Consider the following 22,674-nt stretch of genomic DNA (forward strand, 5'->3'; position numbering starts at 1 on the left):
TTAGTCTGTGTGCAGCAAGAGCCACCTCCAGTCACCTCAGAATGAATCCAAAGTTGTGGCCGACTACCATGTTTCTGATTTCCCGGATTGGTATACTTGGCGCTACTGTTCAGTGTCATGAGCAGGAACAATCAATTGGTGGAATGTACCTCAGAGGTCACATGTTTAAAATGTATCGGGTTGGGTTGCCTGTGGAGTGTTACTTCCGGTGTGAGGAAGAGGTCACATGTCAGAGTTACAATGTCGTCGTTGGTCAAAACATCTGCGAACTGAACAATCTTACAAAGGAGGCAAGACCAGAAGATTTTATTCCAGATGAGAAGAGATTTTACATGAAACGCTCTGGAAACAGAGGTACGCTTGACGTTCCCTCAACTAGCTTTTTACATTTGCGATTCTGGGCACTTTTTTCTTTTGTTTCAATCTGCACGATTGCAGAAATCTCAAATTTCAGCTGTGATTGTTTCGAAGCAGAAGCTTATGACCTGGAAGCGTCTAAATTCCCCAATATTTTCTGAAAAAAAAAAGCTGAGGTTATTAGGCGGCAAATCAGAAGCAAGGGTGAAATTTTTGGCCAAATATGGAATAAGAAGTTCAAGCATTGTTTTCGTTCATAAAAACCCACAACCGATTACAAAGAGGCATTGAAAAGCCTACAAGAATAAACGATTTAGCAATAATCTTAATTGGGAAGCACTGGATAAGTTATGGTAATTGATTTCTTTTAAGGGAGAATGGGATAATATTTTCTGAAAAAGAAATTTAGTTCAACTCAGCGCTAGAAAAAAGGCGGTCGGTGATAGTGCGGCAGCTGCGAATGGATCAAGAGGATCTTTTGATAGTAAAAAATCCCTGATGGAAGTGACTTCCACAAGCAAACTTTTTTTGCCGTGAAAATAAGCATCTAAGTTTCCATTGAGACCAAAGGATAGTTCGACATTTTAATCGGTATGCTTTCAAGACAACAAGAAGGTGAAAAATATGAGCGGCGAACCTATTAACTAGACTGAGGTAACTGATCTTTCCAAGAACTGACTTTTTTTCTTACTGTTGTTCGACTGAAGATTTGACAATGACTGAAAATAGAGTTAAAATTTATGAAGAAACGCTTCGCAATATTTAGTTGATGAGGGATCGAGAAAGTTGAGAGGTACGACTGATTACGCTGAAATAACACTTTAAAGTTCGCACTGAGTTGTAGTCCATCAACTATATGTTATACCAGATTTTCTTCAAAGACGAAGGTTGAAATCTCTTTGAATAAACTATTTCTACTCTTATAGTCAATTTGATTTTGTGCCAGCTTAAATTCACAATTTTCATGTTTTCGGCTCGTTTAGGAGACGAATTTGTGTAAATCGATTATCGGGAAAGGCTTTACCATTTTGTGCTTCTATAATTAGATTTTTTCCCGCATGTACTCTTTAGTGAGAGTTATTTGCGTCGTTGTACGTTCACTAAAAAATGGATGGTTTACCCGTTGCATGTTGATTACGTCTCCATTTAGACTAACTGGGTTACCTTAGTTAATTAGAAGAGCTCAAAAATGCATAAATTCATTAATTAGTTGGCCGCAAGTTTGATATTTAGCTCTGCTCTGACCTGCGCAGCTTGCAGAGTAAAATACGCTTTGTTTGAATATTATGGGAAATAACCATAAACTTAGCCGTAAATTGAATTTAAAAAGCGTGCAAAGCTCCCCTAATAATAAATTTGCGGTTTTCATCCTCTAAAAATATAAGTTTGGTCGGTTCTCTAAACTACGGTCGAGTTTTCAAGTAACACTTGCACATTTAGCTATCTTTTTAGAAAGATAAACAACTCCATCTTAGAAAGTAAATGCTGATAGGTTAGTCCCGCGCTACATCAAACCTCAGCACTCGGACATACCTGATCGCTTTTAGGTCATACGCCTCTGTTCGTAGTTTGTAAATGTTTTTAAATGCAAGACAGATGAAAAAGCGGCATTTCGGAATTGCAACGGCAATGACAACGGTCTCCCGATATAATACCGAAACGTTGGCTTATGTCTCTATGTCACTGTTGCTACCGTCCGTCTTATTTCTTAACCTAGATCAAATTGAATTAGCACAGTTTTCATTTCTACCTGCTTCTACACAGGGAAGGAAGGTGGAAGCTTTTTTTGCTATCCTTTTATTCGTTATAAAGGCTGATAGTTTCTAAAGAAATTGTTTGGGGCTGCGTCGGTGGGGGTAACGAAATAATTTGAATATATTAACAAAGTTGAAATGGTAAATTGGCCACCGTTACGGTTATAAAAGCTGACGTTTCAAGCGATGCAAAAAGATTTACATGGGCGAGACAGGCAGAAGACTAGGCGACCGATTCCGAGAACGCCTTTGCGACCTGGAGAGGAATGACAAGGACATATCGAAACCAGTCGCTAGACATTTTAATTTACCCAATCATTCTAAGCAACAAATGGCAATCTGCGTTCTTTCCTTACACTTAGCTAGCACGGAAAGCTGCAAAACTCTTGAACAAAAGCTCAACTTTCAAACCGACAGTCTAAATCCCACAGGTATCAACGAACGCTTTTCATTCCACTAATTTATTCGTGTTTTTCTCATTGCCATTTCCCACCAATCACGTAACTCCATTTTCTGCCTTTAAAAGCACACGCAACCCACAATTCTTCTATTCGCTCCGACGAAGGGCTAACGCTTGAAACGTCAGCTTTTATAACCGTAACGGTGGCCAATTTACCATTTCAACTTTGTTGATATATTCAAATTCTTTTATTCGATAGTTTGCTGAAATCGCGTCAAGAGGTATGGAATAGCATGATAGCGTAAACTACTTCCAGTTATCTGTATGAAAAGGGTTTTTTACTTACGCAGTTCCCCTCGGAACCATCAAAGAACTTCCAGCGGATACCTGCGGTGAGATTAAAGCGAGTGAAGGCGAGGAGACGGCTGACGGGATATACTGGATTCACTCCAATGCGAATTGCGAGGTCATCGAGGCTTATTGTAAAGGTAAATGGTTTTGTAAGATTCTTTGAAATATCGGGCACCCCACTACCTCCTTTTATCCCGACTTCTTTTAAACTTACCAAAATATTGTCTCGGGGCAGTGTTTCTGCAAAAAAGTGAATGAGAACATAAAAAGATAAACTCGGACGAGGAGAAGAGTCATCAACATGAATTGCTTTCTTTCTTCTACAAAACTGTCTTGATTAGCGAATGCAATCAGGTTAAAACAAATAGTAAAATGACGATGCCGAATAGGACAATGGTTTACCTCTTTTATCACTGGAAATTGAATGATTGTTAGTTACCATTCGCAACGTAACATACATTAACTGTTATTCGCTGTTAATAAAATCCAGTTGAACTTTTAAAACTCCCTATCCTTATCCCCTTCAATTACTTTATCTTAGGGAGCTGGCAAAAGATAAATGGTGAAGAACCCGTCTGTTTTGGAGCCAGAGATAATCTGTATGGTTCCTTTAATATGACGAAGAGTGGACGAGTGAAGACAATGAAGCTTATTCACAGATCAGGGTCGGTGTACTGCAACCCTACGACTGGTGCATCCTACTGGGGCTGCACTCATCCACACTATGGAGGTAGGTTGATGACAATCATTACAGATGCCGATAAGAAACCTGTCTTTCCGCCTGCTAAAGACTTGAAAAGTGATTCTTACAGTCTTCCTGGATTTCACCATGATTCAGCTGAGCTGGTTTTTCGCAACCTTGTCAATCCGTTGTCTGTTTCGAGCAACCAAGAGATGCAGATATGGTACGGACAGGATTGGATAGATGATAGAGAGGAAAACAACAGCGGTACGACTTGTGTTGATGTGTATGCATGGTATGGGTGAATCTGCTGACTGCAGACTTTGCATTCGATGATTTTAAAACGTAGAAGAAAAACATTAGATTACAAACGAACGTCACTCATAAACAAGAACCCACGTAGCATTTTTAGGAAGACAAACCTATTTCAGTGTCCGAAGACTGTTATTTCTGCGTTGCATTCTCAAGAGAAAACAGAAGGTCCTAGGGATCAGAATGGTTTTTACTAAAAAATATCGCCAAGATCACGGAGGTAGGAGTGATATTTCTAGGTCAACTCGGTTTCCATAGCGATAGTATGCTGCACTCCCTTGCTTAGCTTTTATAGTCCAGTGCAATTTGACTTTTATGAGAAGGTGCAATTTCAATAAACTCGTGTAGATAAGTAATTATTTATTGTGGCTTTCCAACTCAACCTCGATCTAAAAAAAGAGAAAAAGAATGTGAAGTAAAACAAAGACATTAAGGAAGGCAAAAGAAACAAACTAAAAACAAACAACCTCCCAAACCTCATCAGTTCCGTGAATCAAGTCTATTTTTCATCATGACACCCCAACTCTGTGATCCTTCCTAAAAACTTCCTCAATCGACGCCAAGAAAAATCCTTGACTAAATCAGGTTCTGTCCAATTGTATTTTCCTAGTGCAATGATGCATTGTTCAAAAACTACCGATAAAGAAAAAAAGTATAAATTTTTTTTTAGAGTATAGAGCTAAGTGGAGTTTGATTTGGTCTGTAACTATTGCCGGTTTTCACTGCGACACCATCATCAAAACCATTCAACAAATAAAGTAAAGAATCAAAGAGATAAAATAAGACGAATACTCAAACAGTCTCGCAAGGATTCATGACTTTGTGATATTCCGTGCGGGAGATATTGGTGTCCCTCAAAGGGATACCAACATGCATGGCGCCCGGAAGCTAACAAAAACATATGTCATCGAGTTTTGCTTTAAAAAGCCTGAGTCGTATTCCGAGGGCTCATAAAGTCTGTATGATTCATACTCATTCTCATCCAAGAGCTCTTCAGATTGCGAAGTCATCACATGAATCACTTTTTTAACCTAACTGACAGCAATTTGATACCATATCGCGCAAAAGCTTAAAAGTTTAACCTTGCTTTATCACAAGAAGAAAAACCCGACTAAGCTGAAAATTTGTAGTAAAATAGATCTTCAACTGTTCTATTAGTTAACTATCTCAACCACTTAATGTGTATTGTTGGATGGAATTTTCGAAAATGGGAATAACATGTCGTCCGGCTGTGTAAGAAGTTCGCCGAAACCACAACATAATTTAAGACTTCCATTATCCTTTATCTTATCTAAGGTAATCTAAATAAAATATCATTAGGACGAAAGATGCACTGAGCTACGATTAAAAGTTGCATAATTACGATCATGACGGCGGCGGAAAGTAGATGTCAAACTAAAAAGTAGTTTTTTTATCGTAAAGAACCGTTAAAAAAGTAAAACTTATGTGTTTTGTTCTAATAAAGGATTGATATAAATGTGAAAAGCAAAAAATTCCTCAAACGACGTTTCCGTAAACATACGAGCTCAGCAATTTGTGCTAAACATTAACTTTACAGCTATGATGCTTTTATTACAAAGTGCGAAGAAACACACCTCCAACCGAGCTTAGGTGCAGCAATTTGTAAGAAAAACAAAACGAAAGCTGTTTGTAAAGTTTATCAACCTTTTTTAGTTTCACCATCGCGTTTAGGCAAAAAACATGCGAGAATGACTATGATATCCTGTACTTGTGTAAAGGTTAGTGCCAGACTTCATTAAACATAAAAAAAATGAAAACAAATGAACCTGAGAAAAAGTTCTTGGGGCTATCTAATGTGGGCTTTGGTAGATTGTGCGGGCATTTAAGCATAATTCAGCAAAGCGAGCATTATTTTCAGCTTTTATTTCAGTTTAGCACTGCCGGCATAATCCGAGCTTTTATGCGTTGAAAACAAAGAAAAAAAAACCATCATAGATCTAGAATAATTAAGTTTGTATTCTATTTTTGTATTGTTTTTGGAAAATATTGAAGTCTGTGCTAAGGCCCATGGTCAAATATGGTCCGGCAGGCGTCAGAGGTCACCCTGTGCATAAGACTGAGACTCAGGCCACCACACTTATGGCTCGGCGGCTCGGCCCCTCAGGCCTCAGATCAAAGATGGCATCGTCCTCGAGTACATCCACTTCCACCACTTCAAGCACTTCCAGTGCTGTACCGAGCGCTTTAATCTCTAGAGAACGTATTATTTGAATCATTTGTTAATCATTTGGCTTTTCGAGGTGCGCACATACGTATTTGCGATGCTTAAGACTGTAAGACTGGAAGGTGGACTATCTGAATGTTCATTAAAGTCAAAATTGATAGAGTTAAGCCACTGACTAATGATCTTTATTTTCCTTAAAATCAGTGTAAAATGTAAGTAGCAAAATTTCGGTGACAAAGAGCATAATTTTCAGAAATTAGCATAATTTTGGCATAATTTCTAAAATATACGAGCACTGCTAAAAGCATAATATGCTTTTTTTTCGAGCACAATCTACCAAAGCCTAATCTAATGTATTAAATATTGCATGAGAAACAAATCGAGAGACACGCAGGAAGTTGGAGGAAAATTGAAGAAAAAGCATCCCATGCTTCGCGTGATAAAGTACTGATAACTTGACTATCATTGATATTTAATAAAACCCCCTCAAAATTCAGACAAATTTCAGCTGACGTAAATTGAGCTGACTTGCGGCAAGGAAAGATATCTCTATTGAATTTATAAGATCGTCTACGAAGATCCTTTCTTATTTATTTTGGTTCTTTGGCTTTCCATGACTTCAGTCTGACGAAGGGCTTGAAACTTTTTAGTGACCAATTATCAACGTAATTGATAAATCCAAAATTCGCACGACTAAACTCCGTTATGGCATATTCGTTTACTATAAATAATAATTTTGAGATTCCCAATACAGATTGACCTAGGCTGGTGAATAATATTTTTAATTTACATAAAAATTCCCGAATGAACCCTAATAATGTAGGGCCGCGGCCGTAGTCATGGGAAGATCCTTCAGAGACGGTAAAACCTTTAAGCCAATAGATGGTAGAGAAAACAGAGGTAATGCAATTCCTTTTATAAGTATCTGTCACGATCTCACGCATTTCAATTAGAAAGCGCGTAAGAAAAAAAGAAGCCCGCGTACACTTTTGAAAAAACAACATTGGTTTGGCAAGCAAACTCGAGTCAAACGACTATCATGATGACTTTTTATTCTTCGCTGTATTTGTATTTAAAGTGCTACTGAAACGAAATTTTCGTATCTGAAATATTTGCTCTGACCTGTAGTTTTGAATATGCTGATCATCATGAGATAATTTGCTTTGGCCAAAAAGAAGCGAAAGATATCTTTTTTAACCGTTCAAATCAAAAATTTTACACAAAACCATGTCCGGGCCCTGGTACTGAGCGAAATGGATTGATGACGTCACTGGTTGTGTTCACTCCGATAGCGTGGTTTATTTCACTCACTGTTTGTTTGTATTCGTGGGCGAAGGAGATGGCAGATACTGAAGTTTTGTTAAGTGAATCTTCTTCTGAACGAAGCGAAGTTGTCTTCAGTAGCGAAGAGGAAGATAGTGGCGTAAAATGGGGTTGACAGGCCTACACGACTCCCAAGCGTGTGTTTAGAGTAGCCTATTCAAAGTTTAGCCCTCACGAGTATGTCTTTGAGCGACCGCCCTCTTTTGTAAGATACGAGCGGCGGATTTTTGTATAGTTCGCTCAGTAGTGGTTGCGTTTCTATTAAATGCCAGTTTTTCATGAGAATTTACTTTATGTGTGGCACTGAGTACGCACATCAGGGATTGCGTCTTTTTCGAATCGTTCGCCTTTGTAGATGTACAGCTATTTTTTTGACTGTCTCGATCGTTAAGTTGTCTTGATTGCTTTCAGCTTGCGCCACGGGCGCTGATTTGATCGTACTACAGTTCTTAGTGTTCAGTGTTCCAGCCGTTTTGGCTCGTTTTCTTTTCTTTATTTCGGTATTAAAACGACCGATTTCACGTTCATAGAAGCACATGATCGCCTTTACTGTTTCTTGCTCCGCGTTCTTAAGGATTTGCTTTATCTCATTTTTTAAATCCTCGTCTGCTCTTATTTTGGCCCTCTCCCTATATTGTAGGGATTCTGGGCATGTTCTGCTAGGCATTCGGTACAGAGGGATTTGTTCGTTATCCTCAGACTTGCCGAGTAGATCATCTTCAGTGGCGGTGTCGTATGAGGCTTACATGTTTTCTTCATTCTCTGAATGGCATTGCTTTGGCCCGGGGCGTTTAGTGGCCCATCTGCCGTTATAATGTCTTTCGACCTTTTCTGTAGATGGTCAGGCAAGACCGCGGTTTCGATCCTAATCTTGTGGATCTCGTCAGTTGCCGATCAACTAAATAGACTGGTAGAGATTCGTTCTTGGTATCAGTCGGGAATTTTGCTCCCTATCCAGGCGAACCTCTCGCAGATAGCCAAGATGCCGATGTGGCCGCCGATGAATAAGACGAGGATGGCATTTTTCCCGAAATCCTCTTTTTCGGCCTCCCGACATGCAAGCCACACTCCATGCTTTTACCCTTCTTTCACAGAAGTACACAACCAGTGACGTCACAGGGCTGTTTTGGCCGCGCCAAGATGGCCACCAATTTTTATCTCAGCCGGTCAACTTCGAATGGTTAAAAATGTACTTTCCGCTATGCGTTGGCCCAAAAAAAGTACACAGCGTTTGCAAATAACGTTCAAACTCTATTATATTGCAAAAATCTCGGATATGAAAATTACGTTTCAGTAGCACTTTAAGGATTTGTACAAAGTACTGGAGCAGAAACAATAGGATATAGGTCCCCTACGAAGTTTAAGCCCCAAGAAACCCACTCATCCCACCCCAGGGGAGGACATCCATCACACAGTAAGCTCGTGCGTGGGAAATTAACGTCTCCTACCCCTAACCCTGCAGGAGACGGGACCTCCATTTATTCGTCCCTACCCGAGAAGACTAGAATATCTAACCATTTCTTGATGTTATAGAAAGGTAGCATATTCTTCTCAATTATTTTAAGACCTTGAGCGTTGGTCCGGCCGGGGCTCGAACCCTCGACCTCCCGCACAACCAGTTCGGGCCATATCCATTTCTGGATATCGGCTTCGAGCTTTGTGATTGGGTGAGATCAAAACGAAAACCAGGAAAATTTGGCCGAGAGATACTAGAAACAAGAAGGAGATGAATTTTTCATTTTTGTGTGGCGGCCATGTTATAATGTGGTAGTAAGCCGAAACAAAATTCGCTAGGAAGGACTGGACGTAAGATATTAAAACGATTCGTTTGTTTCAAACATGAATCCCCTCTATATCCTTGGATTCTGGAAGAGCACGGCGAATTCTTTCCAGCACAAATTCTTTGTAACGCTGTGGTCCTTCCACCCAGCGCGTCGCAAGAGTGAAAGCTCTTCCGCCAGCCTTGATGTTACTGTTGGTTCTCCATTGATTAACCTATTTTGGGTTACAAGAAAACCAATTATATAAGGTTGAACGAAATAACACGCACTGATAACAATAGGGACGAGAGAGGTGAGACATCGCGGAATCGGGATAATTTAATTTCTCTCCTGTATAGATCGAGGGAAAGACAATATCCTGCTTCTCTCCTACTTTTAAATAGGCATGTATCAATTTTCAAACTGTACTGTACTTCTGTCTGATGTTCAATCAGTGTCAAAGTTATTTGATTTATTATCACTTTTCGAAAGGTGCTCTGGTCTAAAACTAAATCAAACAAAATCTGAAATGCTATGGCTTGGCTCTGTAAGCCACAGAAAAGATTCTATACTTGATCTTCAAATGAGCGGTGAGCCAGTTTACGCGCTTGGAGTGCATTTTACATATGACCTAGAAATGTCTGAAAAGAAAAATTTTTTGGACATATTAGATTCTTTAAAGAAAACATTGAACATGTGGTCCCAAAGAGACCTCTCCATCGTTGGTAAGATAAAAATAATTAAAACATTGGCACTTTCAAAACTTGTCTTTATCTGCAGCGTCATGTGTACCCCTAAAGACTTCAGTAAAGAAGTAAACAGGATCGTGTTCGACTTTATTTGGAATCACAAACCCGCCAAAATAAAAAAGACTACCCTTTTCAAGCAAAAAACAGCTGGTGGCTTGGACATGAGGGATTTTTCTCTCTTTGTTAAAGCACTAAAGTTAAACTGGGTAAAACGGTTATGCTCTAACTCGGATGCTCCATGGCAGCACATACCAAAATCCCTCCTAGCCGATGTTGGCGGTACAGAACTGTTTAAATGTAACTATGATTATAATCTCCTTGACCTAGACAACCATCTTCCTCCTTTCTACAGAGAAATAATTTTTTACTGGCAGGACATTGCAATGACCACACCTAAAAATAAAACTGAGGTTCTCTCACAGCCAATCTGGAATAATCGATTTTTAACTGTGAATAAGAAAACGGTATTCTTTCCTCATTGGCATCAAGCTGGAATAAAACAAATCTCGGACCTTTTTGACTCCTGTGAGGGTCAATTCCTTTCATTTAATTCTTTTCGCAATAAATTCAATGTAAAATGTAACTTTTTGCAATATTACAGCATTCTTTCTTCTATTCCGCAAAATTGGAAAAAACTATTGCAAGAAAATTCCCAAGACCCAGTTACGCCTCCTACCTCAACCTGTTCACTCTCATGTAAAGCAATATACAGTATCCTGCTTAACCTCGAAGATCTACCGCCACCAACTTCTGAGAAAAAACTTTTAATGTCTGGCATCGAGAAAAGTGACTTGAACAAAATCTACCTCCTACCATTTAAAGCCACGAGAGAAATTAAATTGACAACGTTTCAATACAAAATTAATCATCGAATTTTACCAACGAATAGCTTGTTACATAAAATGAAAAAAGTTGCATCGCTCTCCTGTCCCTTTTGTCCATCTGAGCACCAGACCGTCTGGCATTTGTTTATAAACTGTAAGCAAGCAAGTTCTTTTTGGAATAGATTCCAGGAGTGGTACTCAACCTCTAGTAATATGAAACTGTCACTGTCAGAACTGGAGATTATGTTCGGAATTATTCGCTGTCACACCTACTGTTTAGCCCTCAACCATCTCATTATTCTAGGCAAATATTTTTTATATGTTAACGCTTTAAATACCATAAATTGCCGTTTCGATGATTTCGTCTCACTTGTGCGCGACAAAACTTATCTAGAAAAATATATTGCTGTCACTTGTAATAACGAGAAGGAGTTCAGGAACAAATGGAAATATTTTCTGTAGTTACTCGACAATTAACATGCAAACAATAATGTGGTAAATAGATCAACTGTAATTAAATTTGACTAGTGTAACTGTATTGTTATATATGTATTGTAAGTAGTGTAAGTTAATGTAGTTTAAACATGGTGTAAAAAGTAATTATAGTGTAAGTACATGTGTAAGTGTAATAAACAATGCTGTATTAAAAAAAAAAAAAAAAAAATACCGCAGTTCAAAATATATATATAAAAACAAAAAAAAACAAAAAAAAAACAAACAAGTATATAGGGTTGAACGAAATAACACGCACTGATAACAATAGGGACGAGAGAGGTGAGACATCGCGGAATCGGGATAATTTAATTTCTCTCCTGTATAGATCGAGGGAAAGACAATATCCTGCTTCTCTCCTACTTTTAAATAGGCATGTATCAATTTTCAATCCAACAAGCCTTTACAAAACAGTAACAATAAGGCAAGAAAACAATAAGTTACTCTGCCGAACCCTGCCGAACCCTGCCGAACCCTGCCGAACCCTGCCGAACGCCGCCGAGTGTTTGTGGGTCATACGTGTCGTCGTCGTCACTTTGAATAACAAACCGCATTCCATGGAAAATAAACGCCAATAAACACATGAGTGGGATAAACTAAAAGCTAATAGTCACAATCGATGTTAAGACGAATACACAAGATCGAATTATATGCAAGAGAATCATACAAGGTACTTTGCGCTATTGATCGATTCGCGGGAGAATCTACATCTCAGAACACTATAAATTCGGTCCTCTCCCTTTAAGTCAGCAACAATATATCATTTACACTTACCCTTTGATTTGAACACCCTGTATGAAAATTTTGTACAGGTCTATCACCGCAAAATGTAGAAGCACGTGCGGTGTTTTTAAACGAGTTTTGCAATTACAGACAAGTCCCTCTCGTGTTTGTAGACGAAAATTTCACTCTCATCAGTCCGTGTAGCTAAACTGCAACCTTTGTTTCCGTAACCCTGTCAATAGAGACACTTCGCAACGTATGGTTAAAATGTATGGTTTACGCGATACTCCGATGGATCTGAACAAAGGGAATCCACCTAGTAGTTTGCACAATAACAGACTTTCAACATCCGTGCACTCGAACAAAAACCTCGTGCACTCGATTGGAATTTTGACAAATTGGAAGCAAATTTATTCTATTTTTTTAAAAATATTTTTTTCAGGAATAAAAAATATGTTATATACCTGAAAACCTCAACTAAAGAGAGGTTATTCCTCAATCGAGCGCTTCGCAACGAGCACCTCCACCCGACTTTTCATCCGAATTTTCTGTCTCGTCATCGCGACCGCCATCAATTATTTGCTCAGTGTGTGTAATTGCTTGTCTTCTGTAATTTTTGAAGGTTCCATAGGATATGGCTAGGGAACAAAGTCGCTAGGGCTCGAAAAAAGTAATGAAAGGGTTTTCCCGAGGTCCCACTACGACACCCATATTGGTGACGTCATCAAATATCCAGAAAAGGTTATGACCCGGACTGACAACAGTCCAACGCTCTATCCATTGAGCTAACCGGGAGGCGCAACTGAACTAACTGAAAGTATTTTTCTCTTCCAACGACGTTTAATCTACGAAGAATTACCTTTGTTTAGTTTTAAATCTCAATTGTAAGTAAATTGAAATATATGTTTTGAACATGGCTGTGGGAGTCTGCTTGTTTACTTGCTGCAATGGCGTTTGTAAATTATGCCTTTCCTCCACCGAAAAACTCAAGTCAAATGGGACATGTTTTTCTTGCTGGTGCGAAAAGCGTAAGAGTTGCTCAAAGCGCACTTAGGAACAGCTTTATCTGCTTTAGTCGGCTCGATCTAGAACATAATATAGCTGACACAATTTGGGCATGAAAAAAAGCTTTTTATTTCGATTGTCGCGTTCACCAGATAGTATCCTGTTATCCAAAATCTATGTCATAAGCAAAATACAAGACAAAATGATTAAGAAATATTTCGATACCAATAATTTATTCAAACAAGAGCTACTTGATATCACAAAGAAGTGAGAGTTAATTATTTACTGACCTTATCTTCTGATACTTGTAGAGCTTTGTTGAGGATATTTCCACGGCCAACACTTGCTTGGACTAACTAAAATCTTTGATCTTTGCCTAACAGAATGGAGCGGCCATAGCTTTTGTTCCCCATAGGGATTTATTGAGGATTTTGAGGCTTTCTGGTTCATACTCCTCATCATATACAATGAATATATAAAGTTCATATATTTTAAACTGCGGTATTAAATACGTATGATGCACGATCCTTCGCAGTAGATAGCGCTATTTATGCAATAGCGAAAATCAGACCTGAAAAAAAAAAAAAAAAAAAAAAAAAAAATCAGGCCTGTACGGGATTCGAACCACTGACCTCCACGATACTAGTGCGGCGCTCTACCAATCCAGCTAACAAGCCAACAGGGAGCAGGCCGTTAAGTTGATTCGTAATAAACTGCGAAGAATCGTGCATCATACGTATTTAATACCGCAGTTCAAATATATGAACTTCATATATTCCGCATTGTATCTGATTTATCATCACGGGTTTATTACGAATCAACATTGCCATTGACAGAGGTGAAAAAGTTGTCTGTACTTTCTTAGACCTAAGAAAAGCTTTCGACGTAATTGAACACAACATCTTGATCAGTAAACTGTCAAAACACGGTGTCACTGGAAACGAACTTGAATGGTTCAAAAGTTATCTACAGGGAAGAAACCAATTCGTGTCATACGGAAGTGTCGAGTCCGAACGTCGTTTAATCACGCAGAGAGTTCCGCAAGGTTCGGTTCTAGGACCTACATTATTCAACATCCATATCAACGGTATCACCGACACCTGCACAGATAGCGAAGTAGTACTATACGCCGACGACACAGAAATCCACGCCAGCGCAAAAGATGTAAGTGCTGCAGAAAAACGTGTCAACAAAGATCTAGAAAGTACTGTAAAATGGTGGAATCAGAACGGTTTAATCAGTAATCACAAGAAATGCAAGGCTATGTTGATTGGATCAAAGCACGCTGTTAAAAACACCCGAGCGTTACAGATTATTCTCAATGGAAAACCAGTGAAACAGTCAGATTACTTTAAGTACTTAGGAATTTACCTCGATCATTGTCTGACATCGAGCAAACATGTAGCCTATATACAATCTAGGGTTTACCCTAAACTAAAACTGCTTAACAGAATTTCATCCTTTCTTAGTCGCGATATTTTGCTCAGAATCTACAAGCAGACTGTATAACCTTTGTTAGACTATGGTTGTGTTGTATGGGGCGAGTGTAGCAAAGAGAATGCCCAACGTTTAGAGCGCCTGCAAAACCAAGCAATGCATGCTGACCTTAAGACATGTACTCAGGAGATGCGCGCCAAATTACAACTATTATCACTTCACAGTAGACGCGTTTTCATCAAGCTACAGTATGTTTACAAGATAATTAACAACATCAACTGCCCTAAGCAGTTGACAGGGTACTTAGTGAATCGATCACAGAGACACTGTCGAGCCTTTAGAGATCCAACATTATTAGATCTACCACATGTTAAGACAAACTGTGGACAGACCTCGTTTAAGTTTTCGGCTGCGAGTGCCTGGAACAAACTGCCAAGAGAGATTCGCGAGCTCACAACACTCGCACAATTTAAAGGCAGAACTTTCACTTACCTCGTAAACACGGACAGCGTAAATCATTTTTGTTCAAGTTAAATGTAATTTTTATATATAATTTATACATTTTAGATTTGTAAATGTAATTCTTATTGCTTGTAACTATTTTTAACTGGTCACCGATTAATACCAGTCGATCTATATCTTGATCGACTGACCGGTTTCTTACCAGGATAAATAAAGTTATTATTATTATTATTATTATTATTATTATTATTAACTTAACGGCCTGCTCCCAGTTGCCTTGTTAGCTCAATTGGTAGAGCGCTGCACTAGTATCGCAGAGGTCAGTGGTTCGAATCCCGTACAGGCCTGATTTTTTTCAGGTCTGATTTTCGCTATTGCATAAATAGCGCTATCTACTGCGAGGATCGTGCATCATACGTATCTAATACCGCAGTTCAAAATATATGAACATCATATATTCATTGTATCTCATTTATCACTTTCACGGGCTTATTACGAATCAACTTAACGGCCTGCTCCCAGTTGGCTTGTTAACTCAATTGGTAGAGCGCTGCACTAGTATCGCAGGGGTCAGTGGTTCGAGTCCCGTACAGGCCTGATTTTTTTCAGGTCTGATTTTCGCTATTGCATAAATAGCGCTATCTACTGCGAGGATCGTGCATCATACGTATCTAATACCGCAGTTCAAAATATATGAACTTCATATATTCATTGTATCTCATCTAAAGGTTCTGTCATTTAAAAAAATGAAAGAGAATGACAGTTTCATTCTCTTATGTCTTGGGTAAGCATTCCATAACAAAATGTTATTATGCGTTTGGGTTTTAGCAGTGTTTTGTATTTTATTCTATTCACATCTTTGCGCTGCCAATCTGTATTTTCTCGTATTCTCGAACGGAACACGGTCATGTGTTTATGTGTTCAACTGGTGTAGATAGAGGTATAAATGTGACTGAAAACTACTATACAACTTCGTCTTAGCATTGTTAACTGCGTTGATAGATACCTAGTCTTTGTGCAGCAAGAGCCACCCAGAGTTTCCTCAGAATGAATCCAAAGCTGGAGGTGACTATCATGTTTCTGATTTCCCGGATTGATATACTTGACGCTACTGGTCAGTGTCATAAGCAGGAACGATCATTTGATAGAATGTACCTTAACGGTCACACGCTTAGAATGTATCGTTTTGGGTTGCCTGTTGAATGTTTTTCCGGTGTGAAGAAGAAGAAAGGTGTCAGAGGTACAATGCTGTCGCTGGTCAAAACATCTGCGAGCTGACCAATCGTACAAAGGAAGCAATACCAGAAGATTTTGTTCCAGATGAATTTTTTAGACTTGCTAAAATATTATCTCGGGGCAGTGTTTCTGCAAAAAAGTGAATTATAGCAAAAAAGGAGTTTGTTTTCAGAAATTCCAATAAAATTTATACCAAATTGTTTTGATTGGCAAATGTGAATAGATCAAAATAAATAATAAGACCACGACGCCAAAAAGGGCAATGGTTTAGCCTTTTTTCACTGGAAATTACCCGGCTTGAAAATGGCTGTTAGTTACCATTCGCGACATACATTGACTGCTATTTGCTATCTATAAAATATAGTTTAACTTTCAAAACTCACTTGTTTTTCTATTAGTTTAATAATTTATTTTAGAGAGCTGGCAAAAGATAAATGGCGAAGAACCCGTCTGCTTTTGAGCCAAAGATGATATGTATGGCTCCTTCTGTATGACAAAGAGTGGGCGAGTGAAGACAATGAAGGCTTATTCACAGATCAGGGTCGGTGCGCTGCAACCCTGCGACTGGTGAATATTACTGGGGCTGCACTAGTAAACTATATGGAGGAAGGTTGATGACGATCATCACAGATGCCGATAAGAAACCTGTCCTTCCACTTGCTGAAGATTTGAAATGGGATTCCTTTAGTCTTCCTGGATATTACCATAATTCAACTTAGCTGGCTTTCCGCAAATTCGTCAATCCATTGTTTGTTTCGAGCAAACAGGAGATGCAGATATGGTACGGACAGGATTGGGTAGATCGTAGAGAGGAACACAACAGCGGTACAACTTATGTTGATGTGTATGCATGGTAGGGGGGAATCTGCTGACCGGAGACTTTGCGTTCGATGATTTTAAAACGTAAAAGAATCACTTTAGATTACAAACGAACAAGAACCCGCGTAGCATTTTTAGGATGACAAACCCATTCCAATGTTTGAGGACTGCTATTTCTTCGTTGTATACTCAAGAGAAAAGAGAAGGACTATAGGGACCAAAATGGTTTTTATTAAAATATCGCTCAAGATGAGGGAGGTAGGAGTGATATTTTTCGGTCAATTAGAGTATTTTTACGAGTTATGCTCGTAAGGCGAATCAAAATACAAACAATGAGTAAAAATAATCAGCGATACTACACAACAAAACGTCTGGCAGGACTCCTATTTATTATCCAACACGCCAAATTGTTGTTTCAGTGCGGGCGAATTTCGCGGATATTTCGAGAGTACATCTATCGCGTGATGTTTGTACTCGTCTCGCGCGTTATTTGCACTCTACGAAGCACAAATGGATAATAAGATTGATCTCGCTGCCTTTATTTTCTGTGAATACGAAAGCTGTAATTCATCGTGCCTGTTTTGAAACGTTAAGTCATGCTTCACCAGGTCCATTTAGTTAATATTGCTCTTCTCTTGGGATTGGTAACAACACTTAAATGGAAATTACGTAAACCTCGCATCAAAATTTCCTTCGTGAACTCAAGCGTGAATCAAAACAAAGGCTAGTTCCTTTGCGTTTTGACTTTATTCGGAACAAAAGTCTCATTTTGTGCTAGTGACGAAAAATATACGTCAAGAATACCATTATTTCAGTTCCTCAGAGGTACAAGCCGAAGGAAAACAAGTAAGAAAATTCGCTACAAACTTTTAACTATCAACCTGAAAGATAATGCTAATTTTTCGTGTTCAGTCATCAGCTACTCGCGATCGTTCACTGTCGACGTTTTCAGATGTCTTTTTTAACCCAAATTTTCTAACTTTTATTATTAGAGGATAATCCTCGCTTGCTTTTCTTTATTTTGATCACGAGGAAGACACGCTCTTATCTGACTGGTCGAAATTCCATTGTACATTTGCCTGTATATCTATAGAAAGCGGAAACATATTCCCGTCTTGTCAAATGGCGCCACACAAGGCGAATTTATTTCCAGATTTTAATTTGGTAAAGGCCTTTGGTTTAGAGGAACGAAGCGGACATTTTGAACGCCAAAACAAATGACAAAGATTTTATTTTTCTAACCTTATCGAAGTCAATGTTTAAAATTCAGTTAAACCATCTAGTTGCTGCATTTTAAGCCTTTATTTTTCGCTCCGTGATTGAAGTGGCAGAGGTAAAGAATTCTGGACTAAAATTCCACAAACTGCTCATCGAGAAGTAAACGTTCCTATGCTTACGCTTTAAGAAAAATGTGGCGTCAAACTAACTGAATTTTTATTTAAATGTTTTTTGTATATCTTGTTTATTGGAGAGAAAAAAAAACCAATCGCAAAGAGAATGTGCGATCAAGACTTATGGCAATTGTATTTGTTGTCTGCGATTTTGGCTTTCATTCGTAGTTTTTCAAGTTTGCTCGTCTTTAAGCTCTATCTATAGATTTTAACAAGAAGTCCATGAAAAGTTCAATTCAACCTGGTCGATAGAAACAATTTTGTTTGAAGGAAATTAGTGTAGTGGGAGTAAACAAAATAGCTGGACAGTGATTGAATCAGTGCACACGGCTCGATGATGTTGTCTTTCGATTCAGCCGCTTTCAGTTTGCTGTGGTGGGTTCATATAATCAGTGTTACTTAAGAATGTAAAGTTAAGATTCACAATCGAAATAAATTTGACCAGTTAAAATGCTACAACCCTCATTTCGCTGAAAAACCTCTGGAAAATATCAAAACTATTTCATGGGCTTGCAAACTTTAAAAATTTTCCGTATTTATTATCAGATCGTAATCGTAGTGGTAGGCCAATTCTGGCCACAAAAATTGCGTTCTCTTCTTCCAAATTGAAATATTCTCCAATAGAACTTTATAGTTTGTGCCTCTATCTTACATTGCTTTTTCACGCTAGTTTTCTTTACAATTTCTGCTCAGTTTCGCCGTGCCGTTGCTTTCAACCAGTGCCAAATCAAATTACAGTCTTCGTTTTGCTGGCTCACAGTTCATTCAGTTTACGGCGCTTTGATTGGTTTATCGCACCTTCTGCGGGTTTTAGTGAGAATCAGCGCCTTAATCATAAAATAAGATTATTCCCTCTAATAAACCATTCGTAGTTATGTCATAAAAGCAATAAATCACCATTTTTATCGGTTTACTGAATAATAAACTACCCGGGATGCTAGGACAGCTCGAAAAACCTAGCGTGTAACCCACACAGCGTGTAAAGTATGGTTTGTTGCTTTAATATTAACGTGTGAGGGTCTGACTTTAATATGAATAAAGGGTGATAGTATCGAAAGAAACTGTTTGGGGCTGCGTCGGAGCGAAACGACGAAGGGCTAACGCTCGAAACTTCAGCTTTTGTAATCGTTACGGTGGCCAATTTACCATTTCAACTTTGTTGATATATCCAAATTATTCTGATTTAAATATTACTAGTGCACTGAAGGGAAACGTCCCGGATTTTAAGTGTGGTTACTGATTTTCTTTCTTTTTTATTTTTCTAATTGAAATGCCGACTGATTTCATTGGTTAATTCGGCCTCAGTAGGTATATCAGGCTTTCTGGTGCGTGATCCCTTTGTTCTTTGAACATTGCACGTGATATTAACCAAGATCACTGACTACGGTCAATTGCCCCACCGATATTGTTGTGGATCAAATATCTGCTTCTATTTTTTTAAATATCCCTTGCTAAAGACCACGTTTTCTGAGGGAAGCGTTCATTTGTTTCAGGTTATCTGCGTTTTGAAAGTTAGTTCGAAAGGTTTCAACTCCGCACGTATGCGAAACATGATTGAAACGCTCAATGGAGGACCAAACATATAGGCCAAAGAGCTTTTGTAATAGCGTGAGCTCATTTTCCAGTGTCTGATCTGGAAATATGGTTAAATATATAAACCTGCTTAACGCCTTAAATAAATACTATAAGTCCTCTGCAAGGTCTCAATCTTCAACCATAGACTGGATCCATAGAAACAACCGTTATGGAAAGTTTAGAAATTAAAACTCATGAAAAAGGCTCTGGAAATACTGCATAGCAAATCATAACCACAGGCTTACCATCTTAAATATCTGTGGTTTCGGGTTTCTATGGTAATGGGTTCCTCTGGAATTTACATAGCCGTTACGAATGTAGTTCAAATATATTGCTTCTAGAATCTATCCCTAGTAGTCAGTCTTCAAAATAAATCAGCCCCGAATAAAGATTAATGGTTCGTTACTTGTTTGGAAGTGTTTTTTTCTGCCAGGAAGCCTCAAAATCGCTCGTTTGGGGCTTTCAAAGTTCGGCGGTTAATTCGACTCGCTCTCTATAATGAAGAAATACGACAAGGCAGGTAGCTTAGGCCACCAGATCCCACACCACCTTGTATTCGAGACAAAAGTGTTTTACCTGCTAGGTCTTAATTTCCCACCTAAATTCAACGGGCCACAGAAGGATTACCCAGCTGTTACGTGACTCGGTTTTGAATCATTCTATTCAACGGTTTACGAGAAAATGGAACGTAAAGTCGTAGATTTGAAGCTCTTCTAGGGATCCGGACTGAAAAATTGTATCCCCTGTCGGAGCCCCAAAGGCGCTACTTAGTACTTTCGGGGGATGTCGTAAGCCAAGATCTACCAATAAGAATCGAAAAAGTTTTTGTCAACATCCTCAGGCAAACCCCGTTCAGAGTTAGATACGATAACCGAAACGCATGTTATCGTATCTAACAATCAATGGATTTTCCTGAGAATGTTGACAAAAACTTTTTCGATTCTTATTGGTTGATCTTGGCTTACGACATCCGACGGAAGTACAAAGTAGCGCCTTTGGGGCCCCGACGGGTGATACAATTTTTCATATTTTTCAGATTTTTGTATCTCGGGTAGGGTGGCTGGATCCGAAATTCGATAACCGAAACGCATGTTTGGAATTCCTTTGATAACCCCTCATGTCCAGATTCCCAGAAGAGCTCCAAATCCACGACTTTGCGTTCCATTTCCTCGTAAACAGTTGAATGGAATGATTCAAAACCGAGTCACCGTAACAGCTGGATAATCCCTCTCTGGCCTGTTGAATTTCGGTGGGAAAATAAGACCTAGCAGGTAAAACATCTTTGTCTCGAATGCAACGTGGTGTGGGATATTGTGCCCTAAGCTGCCTGCTTTGTTGCATTTCTTCACTATGGAGAGCGAGCAAAATTAACCGCCGAACTTTGAACACCCCAAACGAACGATTTTGAGGCTTCCTGGCAGAAAAAAAACACTTCCAAACAAGTAATGAACTATTAATCTTTATTCGGAGCTGATTTTGTTTGAAGGCTGACTACTAGGGACAGATACTAGAGGCATATATTTGAACTACATTCGTAACGGCTATGTAAATGCCGCAGGAACCCATTACTATAGAAACCAGAAACCAGAGATATTTTAAGATGGTAAGCCTGTGTTATAACTCGTTAAAATGGGTTAAACAGCTAGGGTAATAGAATGAAGAAGAACGGTGTATTTCAGCAACATGTCGTTACGCTCCAAAATAGAAAGGTGCATTTATATGGAGGTCCGTTCTTTTCAAAACTGATTTTTAATTTTTGCAACAAGTAAAACTCATTTTGCAGTTATTAAAATAAAGTTTTACCCGGTTTGATTTCATTTTCATTGTGAAACTTATACTATTCGTGGATACAGACTCAAAAAAATGATTCTGACCTATTGATCGCAGTAAATAGTGGTAGAGAATTTACTTTATCGCCTAGCTTCAAGGTAAATATTCTGACGCTATTCTCTTCAAAGCGAGAGAATATGTTCTTCATTGAAAGACATAGGAAAACACGAAAACATAGAGCTCCGGGTGCTCTTAATAGCGATCGAAGCTACAACCATGCCATTAGATTTTTGGATGCTTTACCACTGAGTATGGAAGCTAAAGCCTTTTTATAATAAAGTTCGGATACAACGCGCGCTGTCATTGGCTAAAAGAGCGTGCTCTAACAGAGTACAAAACACGGAGCTGAACTAAAGCTGTCACGCTATCTGCCAATTCGCAATATCCAGACATTTCTGGTACTTCTCTCTGGCTATTCTTCGTCAATTGAAAGCGGCATGATTTCGCAACAAGCTGAGCAAGCCGACAAGTAGTAACAGAAAAACTGAACTAAGGTTTGTCAACATACTAAGCGCCGTAATTGATGTTATATAACGTGAGCAGAGCCGGAAATCCTCCAAGAGAAAACGAAATGGACAGGAATCCGAGTTTTGAAGGTTTTCACGCTGTTTGATTGTAAGCTTATTTGAAAGTGCGCAAAAATTCCCCATCGACGAGCAAGATGCAGCATGATTTTCACATAGTTATGACATATAGCGGGCGCAAGTCCTACCTATAATTCCTAAGGAGTTCTATTATCAAACATCATTTGATTATCGAGCAGGAATGGTAATCGAGTACGACAAATGCATATCGACTTACTCTGTAGAGAATAACGGGGGTTATCGAGACTTTTGTAAAGATAAATCGTTTCACTGAATCGGTAAGTTCATTGATCGCTCCACTGCCTCCTTTAATTAATGTCTTGTTTATCCCAACATTTTGAAACTCCCAAAAGTATATGTACTTTGTAGAAAAGTGAGCTGTCGTACTTTGTAATAACACTTGCTATCTTTATGATAAACTTT

The 22,674-nt window shown here is 38.8% G+C and overlaps 1 protein-coding gene and 1 pseudogene across 1 annotated transcript; both read left to right on the forward strand.

The window, feature by feature from the left end:
* On the forward strand, positions 1–5,540 carry LOC148716662 (uncharacterized). Its single transcript, XM_088745834.1, has 3 exons — positions 1–354; positions 2,862–2,999; positions 3,404–5,540. Exons 1-3 carry the CDS (start codon positions 42–44, stop codon positions 3,847–3,849), a joined length of 897 nt encoding a protein of 298 aa, XP_088601960.1. The 5' UTR covers positions 1–41; the 3' UTR covers positions 3,850–5,540.
* Positions 5,541–15,863: 10,323 nt separating this feature from the next.
* Positions 15,864–16,909, forward strand: LOC148716663 (uncharacterized; annotated as a pseudogene).
* Positions 16,910–22,674: the final 5,765 nt, after the last annotated feature.

This window comes from Stylophora pistillata, chromosome 14, assembly GCF_964205215.1.
Source record: "Stylophora pistillata chromosome 14, jaStyPist1.2, whole genome shotgun sequence".
Classification (NCBI taxonomy): Eukaryota; Metazoa; Cnidaria; class Anthozoa; order Scleractinia; family Pocilloporidae; genus Stylophora; species Stylophora pistillata.